At 43.7% G+C, this 22,342-nt stretch overlaps 1 protein-coding gene across 9 annotated transcripts in view; it reads left to right on the forward strand.

The window, feature by feature from the left end:
- The window catches only part of ZNF423 (zinc finger protein 423), a 235,109-nt gene that overhangs the window by 60,966 nt on the left and 151,801 nt on the right, over positions 1-22,342 (forward strand). For 6 of the 9 annotated variants that reach the window (XR_009746157.1, XM_061469085.1, XM_061469083.1 and 3 more), the window contains 2 exons: positions 9,903-10,103; positions 13,987-14,067. Coding sequence is in view for 7 of the 9 variants with exons in the window: in XM_061469085.1 (XP_061325069.1) it covers positions 9,903-10,103; positions 13,987-14,067 (282 nt within the window). In the remaining 2 variants the exon portion in view is untranslated. Of the gene's footprint in view, positions 1-9,637; positions 9,798-9,902; positions 10,104-13,986; positions 14,068-18,332; positions 18,502-22,342 lie in introns of those variants that run through there. The other 3 variants (XM_061469084.1, XM_061469082.1, XM_061469086.1) reach the window with 3 other exon arrangements.

Raw genomic sequence — 22,342 nt, forward strand, 5'->3', positions numbered from 1 at the left:
TTCTCGTGCATGTAAGTGAATTTTAGATTGGTTTTGATTTGAAGCTCATTATCAGAACTGAAGGTGGCAGTTACTCCCATTCAGATGCACCTTAAGAATATGGAAGTAAACAATAACATCTTGTTTCCAGATGCAGATAATCGGTTGCACAACTATTACATGTCTTGAGTAAGTGGATGAGGTATTTTTGCACAGTGGAGAAGTTTGGGTATCTGTGTGCAAGCACACTATTTGGTTTGAATACTGCAGAGATCTACAAAGCAAATTGTTATTTGACATTGGGAGAAGCGTGAGGTGTTGGTATTGTGAAAAAGCAGTGGTAACTGTTGTCTGTGTGTGGATTTGGAACACTCCTGGTACCAAACGGGCCAGAAGGGAGCCATAATAAAAAGTGAGATGTCCTTTGTAGGATTGTGACTTTCTGCCCTGATGCAGGCTGTGCTTTGTGGGTCAGATGCACACAGGAGAGGTGCCTTTCTCCTATGCTCCACCATCTGCTAATGAACTGTGGGTCCCCCTTGTTTCCACAGCCCACTGTAGCCCACCAAAGCCTTCTCCCTATGTGTAAGCCCATCCTTTTCAAACAGAAGACCCCAGTGTAAAAGAGGGATGCTGCCCTCCTCATGTCCCTGCTGGGGGAATTTGGTGTCTGCTCCCCAGTGGGCACTCTGGGGGGACCGAGATCAGTAACTGGGCAGGGTCTTGCAGTCAGGAACTGCTTTGGTAACTGAACACTTGTCACACTCCTGTCTGCTCTGTGCTCTGCCTTCACTGCATTCTCTAGAAGGCATTTACAGTGATTTTTGTGGTAAGGAAGTGTTTACATCCTGTATTTATACCGTTAAACTGGTTGCCAAACACTGAAGAGCTGATAAACACTATGTGGTGTTACACTATAAAGTACAATCCCACTGCTGCTTGCATGCAAATAAATAACAACAACTTAGCTCTTTTTCTGCTTTTCAGTGTATAAATGCATTTGTCACATAACATAGTTACATGTAAATCATTTTAGTAAAGGCACTAGAAGGGCTGAAACACTACCTGCAGGTACGATTAAGAGGAAATTTTACCGTTTGGTGGTGCTTTTGTGATTTCCCTTTCTCATTTTTTAAAAAAACACTTTTCAAGTGATGTGAAGCTCAATCACTATAGCTGGGTCTCACTTTGTTTTAATTATTTTTAATTTCATGGAGTTATTTTGCCTTTCTAAGGACTGAGGGATTAGCCTACAGGCTTAAAGTTGCTATGAAACATTCATTAAATCTCTTTTTGTCGCTGCTGCAGGCACAGCTATATTTTTGATGTGGCTGGTCAGTTTTGAGTCCACTATTTTTTGTTACTAGACATAAATTATTAGCAGGTATTTTTAGTGTCATTGGTGAAAGGTTAATGGAAGTCCATAATTTTCAGGTATATCTTCTTGATTAGCTGCTCAGAAATTCCTCAAAAAAGGGGGTGTAAATTGTTCCACACTGAAAACTGGAGACTGAGTCCAATTTGTGCATAAAATGGAAATTGTCTTTCTAATAGACTCTTTGGAAGGTGTGGGGTGGCCTTCAAGGTAATGATTTAAACATAAACTGACCCTTGATGAGGGAGCTGGAGTTCCAGTTTAATGCATTTCTGCAGTTTTCCTTCACCTTCAGTGCCTTCATATTCCACACAAATAATTCCTTCATAACAAGTGCCTTTTCAGAAGATGTATGCTGCTGACAGTTAATATAAAATTATTGCCCCTGAATGCATTTTTGTAATTACTTCCCAGAGAACTGTCTTTGTGTTAGAAGACATTTCACACTTTAGTAACATAAGTGTTTGGGGAGAACATGAGTAATAATTACAAGCAGTCTTTCAGTGAAAATAAACCCCAAAATTATAAAAAAAAGCTAATGTTAAAGTTGGTTAGAGACAGTGAGGAATTTATTTAGCACGTTATGCCTGTCTCTATGTTTTCTAAGTTTAATAACCCTTCAGTAACTAAAAAAAGCAATAAAGAACAGAGATACTGCTTTCTAATTTTTAAGCAATAATGAGACTAAAAACTGATTAAAAGTGACATGCTACTAGAGACAGAATAAAGAAACTTAATCTGAATGCTCCTATAGGAGATTTCTGCTAGAATGGAAAATGAAATGGCTCACAGTTTGATCAATAAAAAAAAAATTAGCAGCATTTAACAGAAGGTTTCTCTTGTACGTTGACTAAAGGATACTATAGAAGTTTTGAAATCCAAGGAAACCAGGGTTCTAGGGCAAGTTTGTGTGTGTGAATGTGATGTAAAAATCATTGACAGAGCAAAGCTGGTGGGTTTCAGGTCAGATGCGAGAGGCTGTGGGGCCAGGACTGCCTGTATAAATGTACACACGATCTGATAGTTACTATGCATATGCCAGCAGTGAGGTTGGGTTTGCATAGAAGTAGGAGAACACAGGGCCACGTCTTCATTTCACTGTAGAAAACAGCAATTATACCATACATACGTATATGTAAATGTATGCATGGTATATCTCCATGCCATGGAGAGGTAACCATATAGAGATACAGGTGGACCGAGGTGAAAGCAAGGCACCATGCGGCAGCAAGTTACATGCATTATCTGTTCTGCCTGTGACTGCTACAGCAAAGGGAGGTGCAATGAGCTGCCAGTTCTCTGCTGTGCGTTCCTGCCAGCTCTTTCCATGCCTTTAAGCCTGAGGTAGACACTCAGGGTTTTCTTACACATTGTAGCTCCTAATTTCAGAAAATTGTACCCTATCAGTGCAGCAAGGTGAACGTTTTTCCTGTGAAATGTTAATGTAAGTGAGTTAACAGAAGGATGCTGAGAGGAGGATGCTGGGGGGTGTGCTGGGCTGTCCTTAACAGTTCTGTGAGCATGGCAGTGCTGGCAGAAGCAGGCAACAGTTCACTAGTTATTACTGGGCATTTAATTTGTAACCCTTTTCCCTTAAAGCATGTGTACAAGCAGATTCAGAAGGAGGTGCAGTACCCTACCAAAACAGCTTTTCTTTGCTAAGTTAAAGAAGACTGGTGAGAACTGTCCACCTGTTTAGAAATTAACATGATTTAATACATACCGGCGTGTAATAAGACTGTTGGGAAATGTTACTAATGTGCGCTTCTTAAAGTGTCTGTATTTGTGTTTTCTGTATTTTATTGTTAGCACACTTCACAGAAAGCTGTATTATTGGTATAATCTGTGGGTTTATCCTGTGGGTTATTATCCAGAGAGATAGCTAGCACTGACCATTGTCCTCCTTCCCTTGCCCTTCCAAAAGCAGCCCTCGTAGCCATCACTGCCGCTTGTCAAGAGTCAGACAAATGACAGCTTGGAGAGGCTGCAGCGGCCATAGCCCTAGGAGGGCACGAGGAGGTAACAATATACAATTTTCGTGGTTCAAGGGTAGCCTTATCCTACTGTTCTTCATTACAGTACTGCAGTGAGATCAATTTTATTAAGTTGCAAGTCTTAGGAGGCCACCACCATTAACTACGTGCTGGATCAAATAATTTTTTTGGTATTACAATTGTTTTTCCTCTTCTTGAGGATCTGATGCTCGGAATCTCTCCAGACTGTGAGGAGCGTTGCGTGGCGATTGTCGTCAGGATTGCTTGGCAGCCTGCGCTTCACTCACTCTGCTGTCGTGTAGTCATCCTGTGTCATTTGACGTTGCATGAATATACCATGGTGTTCCATGCACTACCTCTCTGCCTCTTTATTTTGCAGCCAGGCAAATTTTTTGTCTTTTCTCCCATGTGGTTTGATGCAGTGTGAAAGACCTGTGCTGCGCTGCATGACTGAGCACCAAACCTACTCGCTTCTGATGCACATAGCAGTGATTCGATGAGCGGAAAGAGCTGCCTTTGATACCTGTCCCAGGCTGGACTGCAGTCTGTGCTCTCTGACCTGGTTTGCTTGTCTAGAGCAGGTTTTTGGCTGCTTTGCACGGGTATGGTCACAGTGGTTACAGCGGCTCACATTAGGGCCCTGGCCCATGGGGAGTTAGCACATATGTACCTGTGTTCGAGATGCAAGTGTTTAAAAAAGACAACTTCTACAATGCTGAATTGCCGCGGAGTAGCGGTACCCAGCAAAGCCAAGACTTTTCATCCTGTGGGGAGATTTCAGCTGAGGTTGGTTTGTATTTTAATTGCTGGAACACTATCAGCTGTTTTGTCTCTGTTCATTCTTCTTTGACCACAAATGACATAGAACTTTGGACTCTTGTGGGTATGACAGTGCTAGAGACAACACCAAAATACAACAAACCACATGAAAGTAGAGACCTCCCCCACGCTGATTTGGCATTTGACACCAAGTGAGGCATTTACCAAGGAACGTTTAGATTAGGATTTTCCTTTAAGTCATTTGTTTCTTTTGTTCTCACTTCCTAATTACAGATGAAATTTCCTTTCCTTTTGTCTTGCTGGGGAGCTGAGTGGCCACCCTGTGGCCATGGGGCAGGAAGGCTGCACCCCTGGGCAGGTGACTGGGGCTCTGCTGAGTGCCAGGACATGCCAGCACCCGCCATTCCTTCAGCAATTTGCTTTTATTTCCTCAGTGCCATTTACTTTTACCACTTCTCCTGCATCTCTGGAAAATTTCTAGGAATTATCATAGCCCTTTGTGAGCTCATTGATTGTTTTTCCTTTGGACCAGGGCAGAGGAATGAAGAGATGCCTCTTTCCTACTCTCCATTTTACCTTTTTGCCTTCCAGCTCTCAGACCTCAGCAGTGTGTGTGCATGTGTGTGTGCATACTTAGGTAATGATTCAGCATAACTTTGGGCACTCTGTAGATTGCAGCTGGCAAAGCTTCTGTGATAGGAAGTGCTGTCTAGCACTAAATCACTGTATGCCTACTGTAAAGAAACAGCTTTTGATAGAAGCTCTTCTAGATAGAAGATAGAAACTGGAGGTATTTAAAGCCAGATATGACCTTGCACTAAATAATATGTTCCAAAGAACAATCCTAGATTTAAAGTAAATCCCAGCTTTACAAACTCCTCAGGCTAAAAAAAATTATTAAGAAAAGGTGCAGAAAATTTACTGGCACAAAGACAGAAAGGCTTGCCTGCCCTGTATTGTGCTGATAAGATAAAAAGTTTGGACTGTCCAGATTTGATTCCACAGCAGAAAAAATAAGCTAAGAGGTTTGTTCCTTTTTTAATTTCTCTGGTCCATGTGTTGCATGGTATTACCCATTTCCATGTGTCTCAGTGGATATTGTATGAAGGCATCAGCATCACTTCCAGTGTGGCTCTGACCTTCTTGTTTCTTCAGGCCTGCATGGCTAACTGAAGTCCCCAGAGCAGTTGGTGCTACTGTCGTAGTGGGGCTGGTGCTGTGGTCCAGGGCTGAGGCTCTGCCATCGCAGACCCAAGCACAACCCCACCCTGATGGCAGCGCTGTATACCCTGGTCTGAACCAAGTGGAAATCTGCCCCTGACTTCAGTGAGGCCCGAGTTGAACATGGTATTTGTGATCTGTTTTCAAATATTTGGCTTTAGGAGCGCGTTGTTCCTGTAACAGAGCTGTTTTGAACACAGCTCAGAAGGCACTTCTACTGACTGCAACTCTCAAGCTGGCCCTTGGGAATTCACTTTTCCAGCTTTGCCAAGTTTGCCACATTCCTTGGACCACCAGCTCAGGCAGGAACACTCCTGGTTCTTGCTCTGTCCCTTTTGAAATAGTAACTTTCTAGAGCCTAAGCTGTCTTGTACGGAAAAACCAAGAGTCATTAACATTAACTTTAGTGGCAATTAGAATAACATATTCTTGAACGTTAGCCAGATTGTTTAGGTCATAGGGTAAAACATTCTTCTTGTCTAAAAGCCCTGCAGGCCTTGCACTGTGCTACAGGGGAAAAAAGAAAGGGAAAAAAAAAAAAATAAAAGGGAAGAAAAGCAAATTGCTCCCAACCCAGTTTCCTGACATTTTGGGTAGAGTGAGGTGTACTTTCAAGGCTGATTTCTCAAAATCATATCCTCTCTTACCCGTTAAAGAGACCTGTTAAATCCAGGTTAATTTAAAAATTACTTGTAACAGTTTTGTGGAATGCAGGGGCATTTTCCCCTCCTCTTTAGAATTATTTGCCATCTTTTATCCTCAAACATGGTGCCAGCAGCCCCTTCTGCTGGTGCTGCTGGTACCCTCATGCTGTGCACAAACGGGATGTGGTTGGTGGGAGCTGTGTGCCCAAGGTGCTGTGCTGCCTTTGCAGATTCCTCGCAGGTCGGTAGCTGTGATTATTATTTATTTTTCATTTTTAGCTCTCTAGCTAAAAACTACTTAGCACTGAGGTCACTAAAATCCAAGGCCATCTTAAAAATCAGCTGTGTCAGCAAATACACATATCTGTACTTGATGCAGGTAGACACAGCTCTTTCTTTGGAGACTTCAGAAGGTGCCGTTTGCTCTGGCCACCTTTACATGGCAACACACGGATATGTCCCCTCAGCTCTAGGCCCAGCCACCCTACTCCCAATGCCTGTAGCACCTTTGTCTCCTGTGGTGACCCAAAGCTTTTCAGTGATGTGCTGGTGCCTGCAGGCACCCATCCTGTTTGGCTGCATTGGGGTGGGGTGCTCCTGCAGCTCTTGCCAGCAGGCAGATTGCAGGTTAAACTTGTGAACTGCTGCAGCAAAACTCCTCAGAAATGAGTTCTTGAGGAATGCTTGTGGCCTGCTGTCCTCATCAGGGGAACTGAGCTCACCGCGGGAGCAGCTGGGCTGCATTTGAAGCTTTTTCTTGCTGCATGGACCACCCATTCCCGTCACCGCCCTGGTGCTTGCTGGCTGTTTCACTCCCCTGGGCAAGGAGCTAGCATCTCCCTGGGGCCGCCCGCACTCCACTGGCAGCTTATGGTCAAAAGAGTGGAGATGAAGGTCAAAACACCAAGAAACACTGCAGATTTTACTAAGCGGTGTCTGGTTTCTACAAGGCAAGCACCGAGCATGTGGCTGAGCAGAGGAATCTGATGATCGTGTTATTCAAAGGACAGCAACACTGAGGCGTGGCAGACATGTACAGTTTCTACAGTGCACTGGAAACAGGAAAAAAAAACCTCATTTTAAAGCAATGTTGCATTTGCTAAATAATTTATGCAAGATTCGCTGTTGTGTTATTTGACATACAACTCTGTCAAGCAACGTCGCTTTTGAGAAGTTGCCTGGAGGATCAGATTTCCCATTCAACAGGGAATTAAAAAATGTTTCTGGAATTTTGCTTTGCAGTCGGGAATCTATTTTCTTATCTCACATTGTACAATTTATTTTTCCTAAAGCAGTGTGCTAAATTATTTGTTATTGTTGGACTCTGTTGAGCAGCTCTATCTGTGGTGTAGTCACAGTGTTGGAGTAAAACCAAGGATGAATTTGTCACAGTGTACTCCGCAGATCAGCTGGTCTTTAGGTCAACTGTCAAAAGACAGATTTTCTGCTAAAAATATTAGTGAATGTCCCGTAAAGCTCCCCAGAATGCCTAAAAACTTTCTTCTTTAGGTTGAGGCAAAGTCAGTTCAGAAGTGCTTCCATGAGATCTTCGCCTGCAGGCACCATGGAAGCAGGTGGCAGTTCTTTAGGTTAGATTTATGTACTTGGACTATTTTTATAGGTTTCCTTCTTCTAGACCCCGCGAGTTAACATTCTGATTTATTAACTATCAAGTCTGCAGGACACACCGGCTTTAAAAAGATGGAATAAGGGGAAATGTTTGTGATTGCAGTCTGGGATGAGAGACTGTATAAAGGTGTGCCAAGTAAATATGACAAAATGTAAGTGATAATTTGAATCCATGCATTAAATGGTATGTGAAGTAAAGCAAAGCTAGCTTAGCTTTAAATATGACTTATTATTTGGTGAAGTAGTAGTAGAAAGTGAACAAGAATTATGTGGGACGTTTCATTGCAATACATTTTTATTTAAGGAAAATTCTATAAAACATGAGGTTCAGCAAGCAGCATTTTATTGAATAAACATAGCACAGATGATGACTTACAATATGGAGTGCTTAATGAGTGATACTTTTTATAACCAAATCCTTAAATTCATTACTGCTGGGTAAGTGGCATATCTGATTTGTTAAGATGAACATTGTATCTAGCCCTTAATGGAAATTTTGTAGTGAAAGGTATGTATAATTTAACAGTAAAAGAACCTGAAAATGTGCAGATCAGTTAATTGCTAAGAGGGATGCTGTGATGCACCACAAACAGGCATTGATTTTTAATATTTCCATTGCAATTCAAAGGGTACATCTTGTTACAAGTGCTCCATGGAAAGCTGCAAAGTGTTTTACATCGGTTGATTTATGTTACCATGCACAGTGCAGAAAATGGTATCAAATGTGCTCTGGCTGGATAGTGGTAGCAGAGTGCTAATGTGTGTCTCTGAACTGCAGTTGTTTGTGGTAGCCAGTTCTCATCTTTAATAGATTCTATTTTTCAGCTTTGTTTCATGTTCTCAGTGTTGGTTGTCCTTAATCTTTTTGGTGCTGATCTAATTTTAGAAACAGTTCATCTGTTTGCTGGCATTTCCTTAATGGCATAAAGCCAAAATGCGTCCTGATCAAACAAGGTGTCATTTCCCTCCTGCCTGGCTGCAGGCACTCTTGGGGTCAGCCAGTGTGTGGTGTGGGACGGTCTCTTTCACAGGAGAACCTGTGGTTCCATCTCCCTTTGCTGTATGACTTCTCAAATGTTCCCATCTTGTACTCAGTGTGTGCGTGCTTGGGGGGCAGGTGAAATGGTGCAGGTGTAGCACCTTTTCATGTGTGGCTGTGTTGCCCAGTTTAGTGGGACATGCTGTGGAAGAGGTGCAGGCATATCCTCCATTCCAGCTGGTCACCAAAGCCTGGGCGGCATGGCCAGGATATCTAATGGAATCTTTTGTTGCTGGGAGGGCAGCAGGGACTTAGAAGGGCTTTTCCACTTCTGCTGCCTGTGGATAACTGCAGTGCTGCATGGATCCATTGGCCACAACCGGCTTCAGGCATGTCTGGGTGTTCTCCATGGCATCCTGGAGTCGCAGGGATATGGCTGCAAACCCATCCCTCATGGCAGACCACTGAGTGCGTGTTGGGATGACTGGCTGTGGCTTGCTGCTCCCACCTCCCACTCCACTGCTAGCAGGGAGCCATCTGCCCTGTGTGCTGCCACCTCCATGGCCCCAGCATGCCTGGCCCCTGCAACGGGGTGGTTCTGGAGCTGCCAGAGAGCTCAGTCTACCTGAACACCAATGCATATGGAAACTTGTGGGTTTGCTGACAGAGATGTTTGCGCTAGTCCACACTGTCACAGACAAAGAGAAAACATATCTGAGAAGCCCAAAGGTCAGATGCGATCCTGTTGGCTCCCGGCTAGGCTGGCACAATCCAAGGCTCATTTGCCCAGCAAAGTGCCTCTCGTTAGTTCAGGGAGCTCTCACATCTTGGGGTAAACGTGTGCTTTGAGGGTCTTCAAATAGAGTGTTTTTTCTTCCTTTCTTGTTGTTATTAATATTGGGCTTGGAGGCAGTGGGGAAAGGAGAGAACTGAGAATTAAAATTCAGCATATGCCTTCTCTTTGTGGGCTGTAATTAATCTTGCCAGTTTTTGAAGCTTTGAGAATCTGGTTAAGTGATAAAACACTAACAACTTTATATGACAGAGAGTTAGAGGCTCCTGCTATACACCCACCAGAGAAGATTAGGAGAGAGTGTTTGCAGGATTCGCACTAAGCAGCAGAGAATACAGTTGAGAATTGTTGCACCGCATGATATAAAACCCACATTAATATAATGAAAGGTGTCGGGAATAATGTGAGAGCGGCTGTAATTAAATGTATCTTAATAAGTGCAACATCCTTCTTAAAGCTCTTATTTTTCAGACCTTTCAAACTTAGAGGATGTTCTTGTTGTTGGCAGGTGGCCTGGGAGGAGAGCTGGAAAGCGAAGCGAAGGACAGCCGGGCCTTGGAAGAGAGGAACAGTGTGACGAGCCAGGAAGAGAGAAATGAGGAAGATGAAGACATGGAGGATGAGTCAATTTACACCTGCGATAACTGTCAGCAGGACTTCGATTCACTGGCAGACCTGACTGAACACAGGGCACACAACTGTCCTGGAGGTAATGTTAAACTAGCTTTACAGTTCTGACAGGTGGTTAGCTGGGTAATTGGACATAGCAACAGCTTGAGGCCTCAAGTGAGATTAAAGAATTAATAATGTAATTTTACAGTTAATGTAATTTTATTGTGGTGCCTTGGGTAGCCTTTGTTCACTCCTTTAATAAAATTAAAATAAAAGCAACAGCTTTCCAATTGGAATCTGTCAGTAATTACGTTAGACAAAAATGTTGTGGTTTTTTTTTAAATGCTGAAAGTTTCAGGCAGGGTATTTTTCCCCTCTCTCTCCAAATGAAGGAAGATTAAAAAAGTTAAATGACTGAAGTGTGCAAAACTCCCAGGAAGAAAGGCCTCTGAACCCCATAAAAGAACATGATGATTTCTGAGATTAAAATCCATTGTGAAAGTTCTGTAATCCCACCCTAAAAATACACCGTTCTCCCTAGGTTATTATTACATTGCCTTTTGAATCTTATGGAAGTGAGGATGGCATCATCCTACACTGATCTTGATTTTACTTTCTGTAAAGTAAGACCACGCTCAAAAGATTGGTGTGAAGAATTGCAACATAGCATGCTTTTACATGGCTGCCTTTCCATGGCCAGACGTAGCAGCAGGTATTCTGCAGAGCATGCTAAGCCGATTTACAGGAGTAGTAAAAAGCTTTGCAGATTTTATCAAAGATTAAACAAAATCTTAGGAGGAGGAACACAGGATATGTTCATATTTATTTAAATCAGACATTCTCATCCTTCACCTTACTGGAATTAAACACTCTGCCTATTCTTCCTCTGCACTCATCTACAGCATTTTTAGGCATCTGCTGTTATGGCTGATGGGCAGGTCTGCAGGTGGAGGGCAGGAGGGTTAGTTTCTTCTCCGATGCAGCAGTATCCCATCCTCTTCCCCTTGAGTGCGTATTCTTCCCCAGCCACTTAATTTGTTTGTTAATCAGTCCATGTTTTCTGCTCTTCTTCTTGGGCATAAGGAAAGTGATGCCCAACAAAGAAAAAATACAGGGAACAGAGTATATCGAGGGAGGAACGGTCAAGAAGGGGCTTGGGCTCAGTCTGACTCCCACCTTGAGAGCACCCTCCCCTATCTCACTCTGGTCTGGAGAGGAGAGAACCTCTTGCTCTGACTCCTGTCTGCTTGCTGGGCAGGAGGACAGAGGGAGGTTGGGGCTTTTCCCCAGCCTGCAGGTGGATAAGAATTGCAGTCCTACACCTGTGTTCAGGGCTCCTTGGTCCCCACTCTCCTTAAAACTCTACATGGGTTGCAAACTTGAAAACGTGTAGAATTGAAAGGAAACTTCTTGCAGGATAATTCCTTGGCCAGCTAACAACCAACTCATACTCTACAGGGTAGTAAGCAAGAAAATGCCATTGAATAGAAGAATCCTTGTTTTGCAAACTGGAAGGTGAGGTGTGCAGCCTGGGTGGACATCGGTCCTTTCCAAAGGAGCAATTACAGGGACAAATCCTTCCTGATGCCATCCTGCATGGGGAGCAGGACAGGCAGAATCCTACTAGGGCAGCTGTGCAGCCACAGGGCATGTCTCCAGCAGCCATCCCTAGGTGGCTGCTGTTCCATCACTTCCCTGTCTCCTGAGTTGCGCTGGTACACCCACTCATGGTGCTGCGGGCAAGCCCCACCAAGAAAAAGGCTGGTTTTAGTCCAGGTGTCTGCTTTGGCTGGTTCACTGTGTGATGCTCCAAACAGCTGTAATGGCACAACTGTAGGAGGGGCACAGGCACTGCTGGTGGGGACTCCAGCAGAGGAAGTAGGGTTATGGCTGATGACCAACAGCATTATGAAGTGGAGCAATTTTTTTCTTAGAGATTCTATTTACATCAATACAGTCAGTGTTTTCACACCTCAGCTTTTATTGTAATGTTCTGTTAGTGAGACTAAGGAAAATATATTACATTTTTTGAGACTTATAAAAATGATCTGTTAGCATTCCCATTGCTATTTTTTGATTGCAGGTAGCAGAAATTGATCCTCTTTTACTCTCTTCACATGTGCTGATGATTTACAAGGACATTTTGTCATAAAAAAGCACCACATAACTATCTGCATATACATGAAATGGGTGCTAATTATCTCCATGTGAGGATACCCTTGTTCTAGAACAAGCATGTCTGTTTTCCATTTAGTTTAATCTAGTGTCCTGAAGTGATTTAAAGTAAATAGGAAGACTGCACTCATATATTCTGGAATGATTGTCTATGAAGACAATCTGGACTATTGCTTGATATTTACATATCCTACCTTTAGGGAATAAAATCTGCAGCACAACTCTGTTAGATCCACCAGTTTGTTCCACAGCTGTGAGAACTGTTGTGGAAAGCATGTCTTTGTTCAGCTCATCTGAAAAGACTTGCACCACCTGGCTGAAAAAACTAAGACTGCATTAGGAAGTGTGGTACATGTAAAGATTTTACCCCACAAAATAAGCTGTTTGACTGTGTCCTTAGTTACCCTGTGCTCCTTTTGCCTATAATGCCTGCCTGATGCATCTGAGGTGGTAATTCAGTGCCTGACCTCTTGGCAAGTCAGGTTTTCATGTCTTAATCTGAAGCAGGGTTTGCAGTCATGTCTACATGGCTCCAGATCAATACAGGTATTATTTGTAGTGATAATACCACCAGGATGATAATACAACGTAACTAATGACTTCCTTTGGGATACTGAAGTTAGGAAGGTATTGTAGCACTGGAGTGTTGCAGGATTACAAGAGATCACTCCAAAGAATAGGATAAACCATCTATTTTACTGGAATCCCTTAGAAATTCATTACGGTGCGCTGAAGTTATAATACAGTTTGAACACAGCTGCTTTGACATGTAAGGAGGCAACAAACAGTAATTTCTCCCCTTGCTTTTTCATGTATTTCAGACTTGTTTCTTTGAGGACAAAACACCACTGAAATCTAGACATCTCTGGTAGCATAAGTGCATGGCATCCCTTTTGATGTCAGTGTAGTAGAGATGTTCTTCTGACAGAATTAGGTGCCTTTTATACCTTTTTCTCATGACTGATGTCTGTGATTGCAGGTTGTAGGTTTCCAGCGTCTACGGGGATCTGAAAAGGGTCTAAATGGGGGCAGCTTGTACTGAAAGAACATCACATTTCCTTACCGGCTCATGTCTTCCCTTGTCTCCCAGCTTGCCCCACAAATGAGCTCTCCTGCAGCAGTCCTGGAAACAGTGCCTGAAACAACTAGTGAGCACTGTAAAAATACTCTGAGAATAAATAAGAACACCTAGTGTATACACTGGATGTGTTAAGCTGTAAAAATGAATTAAAACCTCACTGGTATCCAATGTCCCCTTAACTAGAGAAGACTGAGTAATTGCCATTAGCATCATGTGCTGTCTTTTTTACACATTTTTTTGCACACTGCTCTTGCAGTGTAGGTGTAGCATGATGATATCTTATAAAATCAGTGACAAGAGTAAAAGATTGCACATGGATTTACAAATTACTGTGTCCTACAGCCAGCACCAGAGGCTGCACACATCAAGCAGCTATTCTGTGATACGTCACTGTCTGGTGGCTGGTGAGGAGTTGTTTGTTTTCTGATGAAAAGTGGCTAAAAAGTCACAAGATTTGCTGTTTTGCTTGCGTGTTTTAATACACCTGCATTAGTCTGGGGTTAGTGCCAGTATTTTGTTGTGTTATTTTTGCTTCCTCCATCCATGTCACCCCTTTCCTTCTGTGGGTCAGAATAGCTTCATGTAAGTTTTTTTCTGCAGTTTTGCAAGTGAATGTAGAGTGTTTTAAAGCAAATTAGTGCATCAATGAAGTGGACAGAAGTAGGTTTTGGTGGGGTCTCTGAGCATTTCATGAGGTCCTCTTCTGTTGTTGATAACTTTACAGGTTGTCTGTTTCAAACAGCAGCAGAGCTATATATGGATATTGCCAGCTTGGAAGCAGCTGATTTTTCTAAACTACTGTACGGTAGGAACTAGTTTATAATTAAAGTCTTGCAGTTGCTCCTTTTAAATGCCCTGTAACCTGTACACTAGGCTTGCGTTTGAAATGAGGTACTGTAACATGTTTCATGCTAGTGTATAATTTTGCGTTTTCTTGTATTTCACCTGCTACAAGAATCACAATTACCATGCGACTGTATATGTGGGATGTTTATCCAGAAAACCATATACAGCAGCTTGTCCACAAGTCATGAGGTCTCATGGATGTTTTTGTCAGGTGGCTCTTTGCACTTTCCACTGACAAAGAGAGACTTCTGACACATACTTCCAAAATTAACCCTCCCCAGATTGTAATCTCTGGTTGCACCTGATTGGCAAGTCAGAGAGTTCCTGTCTTTTTTGCTGCTGCTGTTGTTGCATCTTTAAATTAATGAATTAATGATTGTTGTCCGCAAAAGAAACTGAAATACAGTTGTGAAAAAGCAGTGTGGAAACTTAATTATACACCTAGTTTATACAGCTGTGTCTCTAATGACCTACTGGCCCTAATTACTGTGTTGTGGCTCAGTCTGAGTGCTCTTGCCCTTGCCAGAATTCTGCTCCTTTCTCTTAACCTGACTAGTGTTTCAAGCTAAAAAAATGTTTCCTTTTTTTTTGTTCTTTTCTACATTGTTGTGCTGAAATGCAGTTTTCCTTCTTTCCAGAGGTCGTAGCAGTGTTTTAAAATTGGCACCAGAAAAGCTCAGTAGTACCACAAACTGTAAAAACATGGATTTTTCCCTGGAGTCCTCTGTTCTCGCTGTCTAGATCTGAAAATGGGCACTGGGGCAGTGTTTTTATTGTCAATCACTTGGAGGGCTCCGAGTGCAGGCTCCTGTCCTTAGTTTGTCCCAGGCGTCCCCTCTGCAGGTGCTCTGCAGCAGGGCTCCTCAGGGCTTAAAGCAGGGGCTTCACACATCTCCTTTTAGTCAGTATTGGTGCCCATTGGTGCTGAGAGCCCCCAAACCCCAGCCTATTGCAGGGGTACTCTTGGCTGGGTGGTCTGGGGTCTGGCCCCATGACTGCTGTCACCTCACAGGTGATGTTTGAGTTTACCTGGAACCAGCCTGCCTGAGAGGAGGCTCTTTCCACATACACAACATTAGTGTGCTGATTACGGTGCTGCACTGCCTGGCTTTCTGAGCAGGTGAAACATCTATTTTTCATGTAGAACATAAAGCCTAGTCCTCTATCTGAATTTGTATCTGAAGTCAAACAGAAGCAGCTGCAAATTGAATGACAAACCAGGCATGCAGTAACCTTGCTGGTGCAGTGGTTCTGCAGTGTATCTTCTGAGCCACCAGCACTGGCTTTGCACCCACCCTGGGTGTTTGGCATGATTGGGGCTGCCTGCAAAGGTGCTTTTAGCGGAGTGTTTAATGTATTGCTTATGTTTATGAAAGCTGTGCAAAGTGTTATGCTCCCTAACAGTGTTGCTTATCCTGCAGATTGGAGGGTCATCCGGCAGGTGAAGGTAGGTGAGACCCCTGGGCTGCCTGAGACATGCAGCCTTCTGCTCTGCCCTTCTGCTTGGGCAGGCCATAGCGGAGCTGAGCCACGGCAGCTTCTTCTCAGGCTGTCTCTTGGGTTTTGCAGGTGGGCTGGTGCCCGTAAGGATTTGTGATGCAGGGGATGTGAATCCAAGCTGGTGCTTGCTCGCCATAAACATCTGGCTCGGGATTTGTCTTGTGGCCTCCTGGCGGGTCTTCCACGGTGGAGGCACAGTGCTGGGCCCCTGCACATCCCCAGCGGTGCAGGGAGCTGGGCAGTGTGTGTGCCGATAAGAGCATGCCAGTGCGCCAGGCGCCACCCCCTGCAATCACCACAGCCACCTTTGTGCTGGGTCCCTCTGGGGACAGTGGCAGGGGAGCAGCACCAGGCACTGTGTGTACAGATAGGAGCACTGCCAGCACGGCTGCAGGCTGCTTGGTTGCATGTAACCAAAACCCCTGGCAGGAGGGGAGGTAGTGAGCTATCTCTACCCCTTCCTCTGCCTCCATGTAGCCAGCAGCCATCACGGATGGCCTGGCTATGCATCCTGAGGCTGCACAAACATTTCTTAGCAGTGATGATGTCTTTCCTCAAGCAGCACATGTTTTTCACACAGGAAGAACACTTTCCCTGTCATTTTTAAGCATATGGCCCAGTGAGGAGCTGAGGATGACAAGTTAGTGTGCTTGTATTGGCAAGGGACTATTTCATTCTTGCTACTTTAATTGAGTTTTTTATCTACTTTTATCTAGTTCAAAAAAGTAGTCTGCAAAGTAAGCACAGGTATACATGAAAATGGATAGAAAAGAAAGCGGGTACATATTTCAGACGAGGCCTCTTGAAGAAAGTACATGTCCTTTTGAAGTCTTGAGCAGTTTGGCACTTGGCTGTCTGAAAAAGCCACTGTCACCTCCTGATATTTTGCTGCATCAGATATGGGAAGATGGACAAAGAGCAAAGCACCCCAAATGCTGAGAAGCAAGAGCTAGTGGCTGGGTGCTGCCTGTGAGAGCTCCTGCATGCAGCAGGACCTGCGCTTGAAAACTGGACCCTGTTCCACTCGCCTCTGTATACTCGGCCTCACACAGGCTTCCTGGGGCACCGGGGGGCCTGAGCTCCACCTCCACTTCTTCCCTTCTCTCCTTCTCCCCTTCTCCCCCTGCTTTGAACTTCAATTTGCAAAGGATAATCCATCTCCGTGTTACAGCAGAGGGAGTACTGCATATAGGGCAGGTCTGTTTGTCAGTGTTACAGCAATCTAAGTAAATAATAAATGTCCTCCAAAACAGAGGAGAAAGGGGTTGCAAAGGAAAAGCTTCTTCTGGGGCTGGAGCCTGCTGAGTGCTGCAAGGGCAGCTATGCCCCCAGGGAAGGAGGATCACTGCTGTCCTGAGCATGTCCCAGCAACTGGGGGGGTGTAGACAAAACCCAGTATGTGAAACTCAATTCAGAAATGCAGTGAGGATAGCCTGGAGACTACAACAGATGCGGCTTATTATAAAAAGGCCTTTAATAATGCCTTAGAGAGCTTGGTGGATGATGTGCTGGGGTTGTCCTGTCTCAGATGGACAAGACCATAGATTGTTTGTGGCTAGGGCACTGCTGAAGGACACACATTGGCCATATCAGCCTTGGCTTATTCAGAGCCATCAAGATCTTCAGACTGCAGACATGAGCAGTGAATGGGAGGTGCACTGAAAGCCAGCTTTTTTTCCTGGATTGTTCCCCTACCCCTTAGCAGACCATTGGTAAATAGTCTTTATATAGAAGGATGGCCATATGGAGTCAGAGCCAGCCTGATGGTCCCATAGTACCATGTCTTGGTGCTATGAGTTTCTAAACTTATCTGGACACTCCTCAGGTAATCTTCTTCCATGAATTTCCATTTTGAAGTTTCTTGTTGAAGCAAAGTATGCCGTTAGCATTTCCTGTGGTGGGGACCCAGAGTTAATTATGCACTGGCGAAAAGAATCCCCTTTTATTCACTTTGTCACCTGCTTTCACTTCTACCCTCTGGTTCTTCTGCTGGAGGAGACAGTGAGTGGTGGCACCTTGCCTACCTTCCTTACCTGCTCATGCCTGAGCAGACTCCTTTTGCTGGCACCTCTGCTGTCTCCAAATCCATATTTGCAGTCCTCTTACTGACACCTCCTATATCTTGATCCAGACTAAGAGACTGGGACACGTGGTAAAGCATGGCAGACAGGACAGGGAGTAAGTAAGGTGTCTCTTTCATCGCTAGTGGTAGATGTGGTCACTTCTGTGTGTCCTTCCTGGTGTGGAGGACAGTACTTGTCCTGGTGTGAAGACCTGGCAGACAGAAAGATGGAGTCTGGCCATGTAGGAGAAAAACAATTAAGATTTCAATGTTTACTAAGAAAAAAGCAACCAGCAGTGCATTTACAGCATTCATCACACAACATAATTTTGCTGTTGGAAGTAGTAGGATTTAAAAAGTCTTTTTAATGTTGATTTCTTTGAGTTTCTAGAATATAGATAGGTTTTAAAAAAATAAAATGAAAGGATTTGTGTATGCAAACATTGTCAAGTTAAAAACAAGCTCTAGAAAAAATCCCCACAGAAGTTCTGTAGTGCATATTTGAATGCTTTTGTTGTAGCCTCATTAAACTTGGCTTGTCTGCAGATACAGCTGGCATGTTATTAACTGTGCTCCAGGCTTGGGGAAGCCAGAAAGCAGCCTCCACCCCCTGGTGCCGGCTGGCTTTAGGGAAATGTGCCAGCATGGGTTGGTCCTCTTCAACTGGCTGGCTTTGGGAGCACTCGCTGGAGCATCTCCGCATGGCCTCTGGGTCTGGGAGCCCAGGGCTCAGCCTTCCTCGAGAGCCAGCCTGAGGGAGGGCTGTGTGGTGTGCTCCTTGCCGGACACAGCCAGCACAGCAGTCCTGGTGAGCAGGATGGATCCAACAAGGTATGTGGCCTCCCATGGACAACTTCAAGCGGGTGCTGGCGTTCTCAATAGGGGTCTCGCCTTTTACTGTGGGCTGGCAAGAAGCAAATTAGTGATTGTCTGCCAAGTTTTCTGTTCTGAACAAACTCAATATTGGACTGAACCAGTCAGATAAACTGAATAAGGGAAATATTTTCCCTGCACCTGCTGGAGAGGCTGTTGCTCTCCAAGCTGGGTTTGCACATCAGAAGACCTCCACCAGAAGTCTAAGCAGCTTCTGACTTTCTTCAGAGCTTTGGCAACATGTATGTACCTTTCAAATGCTGTTCCATTTAGCTGATTTTACTAGGTGTTTTTAATAGTAAGATGAATTTTAAAATAGATACCATAATTTCATATTCAATTCAAAGTTGTTGAAAATATATTCAGTAGAAATTTGAGTTAATGTCTATTAATTGTAGGTAATGTTATTCAAACTTCTTGCTTATTACAACCAGCTTTCATTGTCTTAACTAATGAAAAAAATGATTTGGGTTTTTTCAAGGCACTTGGTCTGTTCATCTTAAATATTTCCTAGGGCATTTAAGCACTTTGTAGTCTTTAAATATTTAGCCTAGCAGCTTCCTTTAGACACAGGGAATTCTAATTTTTATCATCATGAGATTAAGAAATCACTCTGGTATAAGTTTTGACTCTTAAGTTTGGACTGCTTTTGACTTCTATCTCCTACCTTCCTCTGGTACAAGGTTGGTGTTGTCTTTGGGAGCTGACACTGCTGACAATTAAAAGGATTTCATTTTTAGTCTGCAGACTGGCAGCTGCCAGATCTGCTGCCTTATGGAGCTGCACAAGCCTTACGTCAACATGAGTGTGCTGATAGGTAAAAAAAATTCAAGCCCTTGTCCCTTACCAGCCCAAGTTATTTTGGATGAAAATGACTGCAATTGTGGTTTCACCAATCTGCAAAATGCCATGCAACACTGGTGGAAGAGCCAAGGTCTTTATCCAGGTGGGTTTTGTTGCTTGTGACACGTATAACTGTGGGGATGAGTCTCCTCTGGAAGGCATCATTTTTTTGGCATATGGGTCCATCTCTTCTTTAGACTTAGACTTCTTTGAAAATCTTTTTCAGCATAATAGTGAAAGACTTTTTGGCTCCTCCTTATGTTGCTACTCAATTACTGTTAGTCTTGTTGAGGAGGATGTAAGGAAAGCCTGAAGAAGCCCATTGCTTTCCTCTTCTCTAGGGAATCTGTTACATTGAACATCTGAATAGATTTTTGAACATAATTCCCAGTCATTTCCTCTACAATGAACTCAGTTCACTTATGCAGACTTTGTACTTAATGATATCTCTTAAAATAAATGAGATTTGATACAATTTATATTAAATGTTCGTTTTAGAAATCTACATATACTAATTATCCATTAGAACATTTGGAAAGACAAAAGTAGAATAAATTCCATTTATGACCTTGCAGTCTACAGAAATATAAATGTATACACCTGTATTTGTTTTCTCTAAGCAAAACTGAATGGACTCCAAGAGTAGTTGAAGCAGACTTGAATTACATTGTTCAGTCTGCATCAATAAACCATAGCAAGCAACCAACCAAGCCAAAACCAGCCAAAACCTCAACATGCCTTCAGGACAGTTTTTTTGACATTTTGATAGGACAAAGGGGAATGGCTTTAAACTGATGTTAGATTAGATGCTAGAAAAAAAAATCTTACCTGAGGGTGTTGAGGCCTTGGCACAGGTTGCCCAGAGAAGCTGTGGCTACCCCATCCCTGGCAGTGTTCAAGGCCAGGTTGGACAGGGCTTGGAGCAACCTGGTCTACAACCTGGTCTAGAGACCCTGCCCATGGCGGGGGGTTGGAACTGGATGAGCTTTAAGGTTCCCTCCAAGCCAAACCAGTCTAGGATTCTATGATCCTCAGCCTGTGGTCTGTCTGCATTGTATGGCATTTTGTTTTTGTGAGTTCTTCTGGTTGTCTCCTGGGGGTGACCACTTTCTTCCCTACTCTCTCCCTGTTGCCTTTGCTGCTTTCCCTGTGCAGTCTCTCCTCAAAGGCTGTTTCCTTCCTCCTTTCAGGACTGCCACCATGTCACATCTCACTCACAGTAGTCTTCTTGCTGACACTGTGCTGGCATTTGCATTTTCCTAGCCCTGCGTGCAACCGAGTCACTTCCCAGTTTATACATTTATGCTACATCTTACTGCATTACTGTTTTCTCCTTTACTCTCAGCTGCAGTTGCTCTTTTGCCTCTTGTCCTAGAGCTGGCTCTTTCTTGGGGCTCCGTGCACATGCAGAACCTTCCTTGAAGCATCCCACGGGGACCAGCATTTGCAGATCTCCTCGAGGTGCTGTAAGAGATCTGACTGCTCCATGTGCTGTTTTGTAGGCAGCCTCAGCTAGGTTCACATGAGCTAAAGGTGTGTGCTAGTCAAAACTTTGTTCACAAACCCTAGCAAATGATTTAATTTGCATTCAGACCACATCTAGATCCAACCTGGATGGCTGCTTGACCTCACCTTACAGCCATTCTCTACTTCTTCCTCTCTTACAGACACTTGCCATGGTTTGTTTTACAAGAGCTGTTTGATGTAGGAATTGTATTCCATTAGGTGTTTTAATAGTATTCAGTCTAACTGGGTGTAATTTTGACCAGAGCTGTGGTACATATAAATAAAGCAGATAGTATTCCTTGCTTTTTATGCAGGATAAACTGTCATCTTTGGGAGGCTGTCACAATGCTATTGTACAAATAAGACAAACTTAACCCCAAATGGAAAGAAAAGAAAACGAAAGGGAGTAGGATTTTCTTGCCTCAAAGCTTAAATGACAGAATACTGAGTTTTCTGGCTGCCAGTTTAAACTCTGGAAATGCAAACATCAGGAGGGAAGATGCTCTTTCTAACTGGGTATGCACATACATATCTATGGTGTACAAAACACTTCGCTTTATGTTAATCAGCTCAGTTTTGAAGACCTGACTAGCTAAAATTGCCTGTACTAAAAATCACATTATTACTTTGCAGGGAGCATCAGTCTTTAATTAAAAGAGAAATGAGGAGAGCCAGTCCTTACAGGAGGCTGTGGGGAGTGATTTTGTGAGGGGTGCTGGAGCTGGGAAAAGCGCAGTCTGAGGTAGCAAAACTGTCTGCTTTTCCAGAGCCTGCCACAGTAACTAGCTGGGCATATCCAGATCACCGAGTGACAGGCAGAAGGCTCAGCTCTTGGAGAGCTTGGCCACTCCAAGCATGGGAGGGAAAAAGGAGGGAGGGAAGGAGGATGAGGAGAAAAAACAATTTGTGAACTTGCCCCCTTTGAGATAGCAAATGCTTCTCTCCCTGTGCCCAGGATCATTGCTGAACAGCCAGCAGCTGCATCTCTGTCTTCTTTTTCTGTCAGCAAATGTCACTGCCGAAACTTCAGTAGTTTCAAGGAGCCACTATTTGTACATAGGGAATAGGGGAAAATCATGTATAGAAGTCTTGTGGTGTGTGGGTTGCTCTGGGTTTTACTCTGAGGAAGATATCTCCACGAATGTTTTACATTAGGCTGTCCTTGATAATTCTGGTGGTATGGAGCCCAACCAAAATTTCAGGAAAAAATAAGTTGTGCTGTTAAAGCAGACATGAAAAAAAAAATGAAGGGCTTAACTTTTGTCCTGAGGGTGATAAAAACAGCACCACACAGCTGAAAATCAATCTGACCTTCACCCACGTGATGCTGTTGTCTCAGTCTGTCTTTCATTTCCTTTGGTTGAGTGAAGGCCATGGCATTCAGTAGGGAGAAAAGCCAGAGGGAGGTGGGGAGAATCCTGTTTTCTCTGGAAAGGCTTCGGTGCTTGCA

This window comes from Pezoporus flaviventris, unplaced genomic scaffold (genome assembly GCF_033815535.1).
Source record: "Pezoporus flaviventris isolate CSIRO_AGI_PZ_B2104156 unplaced genomic scaffold, CSIRO_AGI_Pfla_v1 ptg000054l, whole genome shotgun sequence".
NCBI classification, from domain to species: Eukaryota; Metazoa; Chordata; class Aves; order Psittaciformes; family Psittacidae; genus Pezoporus; species Pezoporus flaviventris.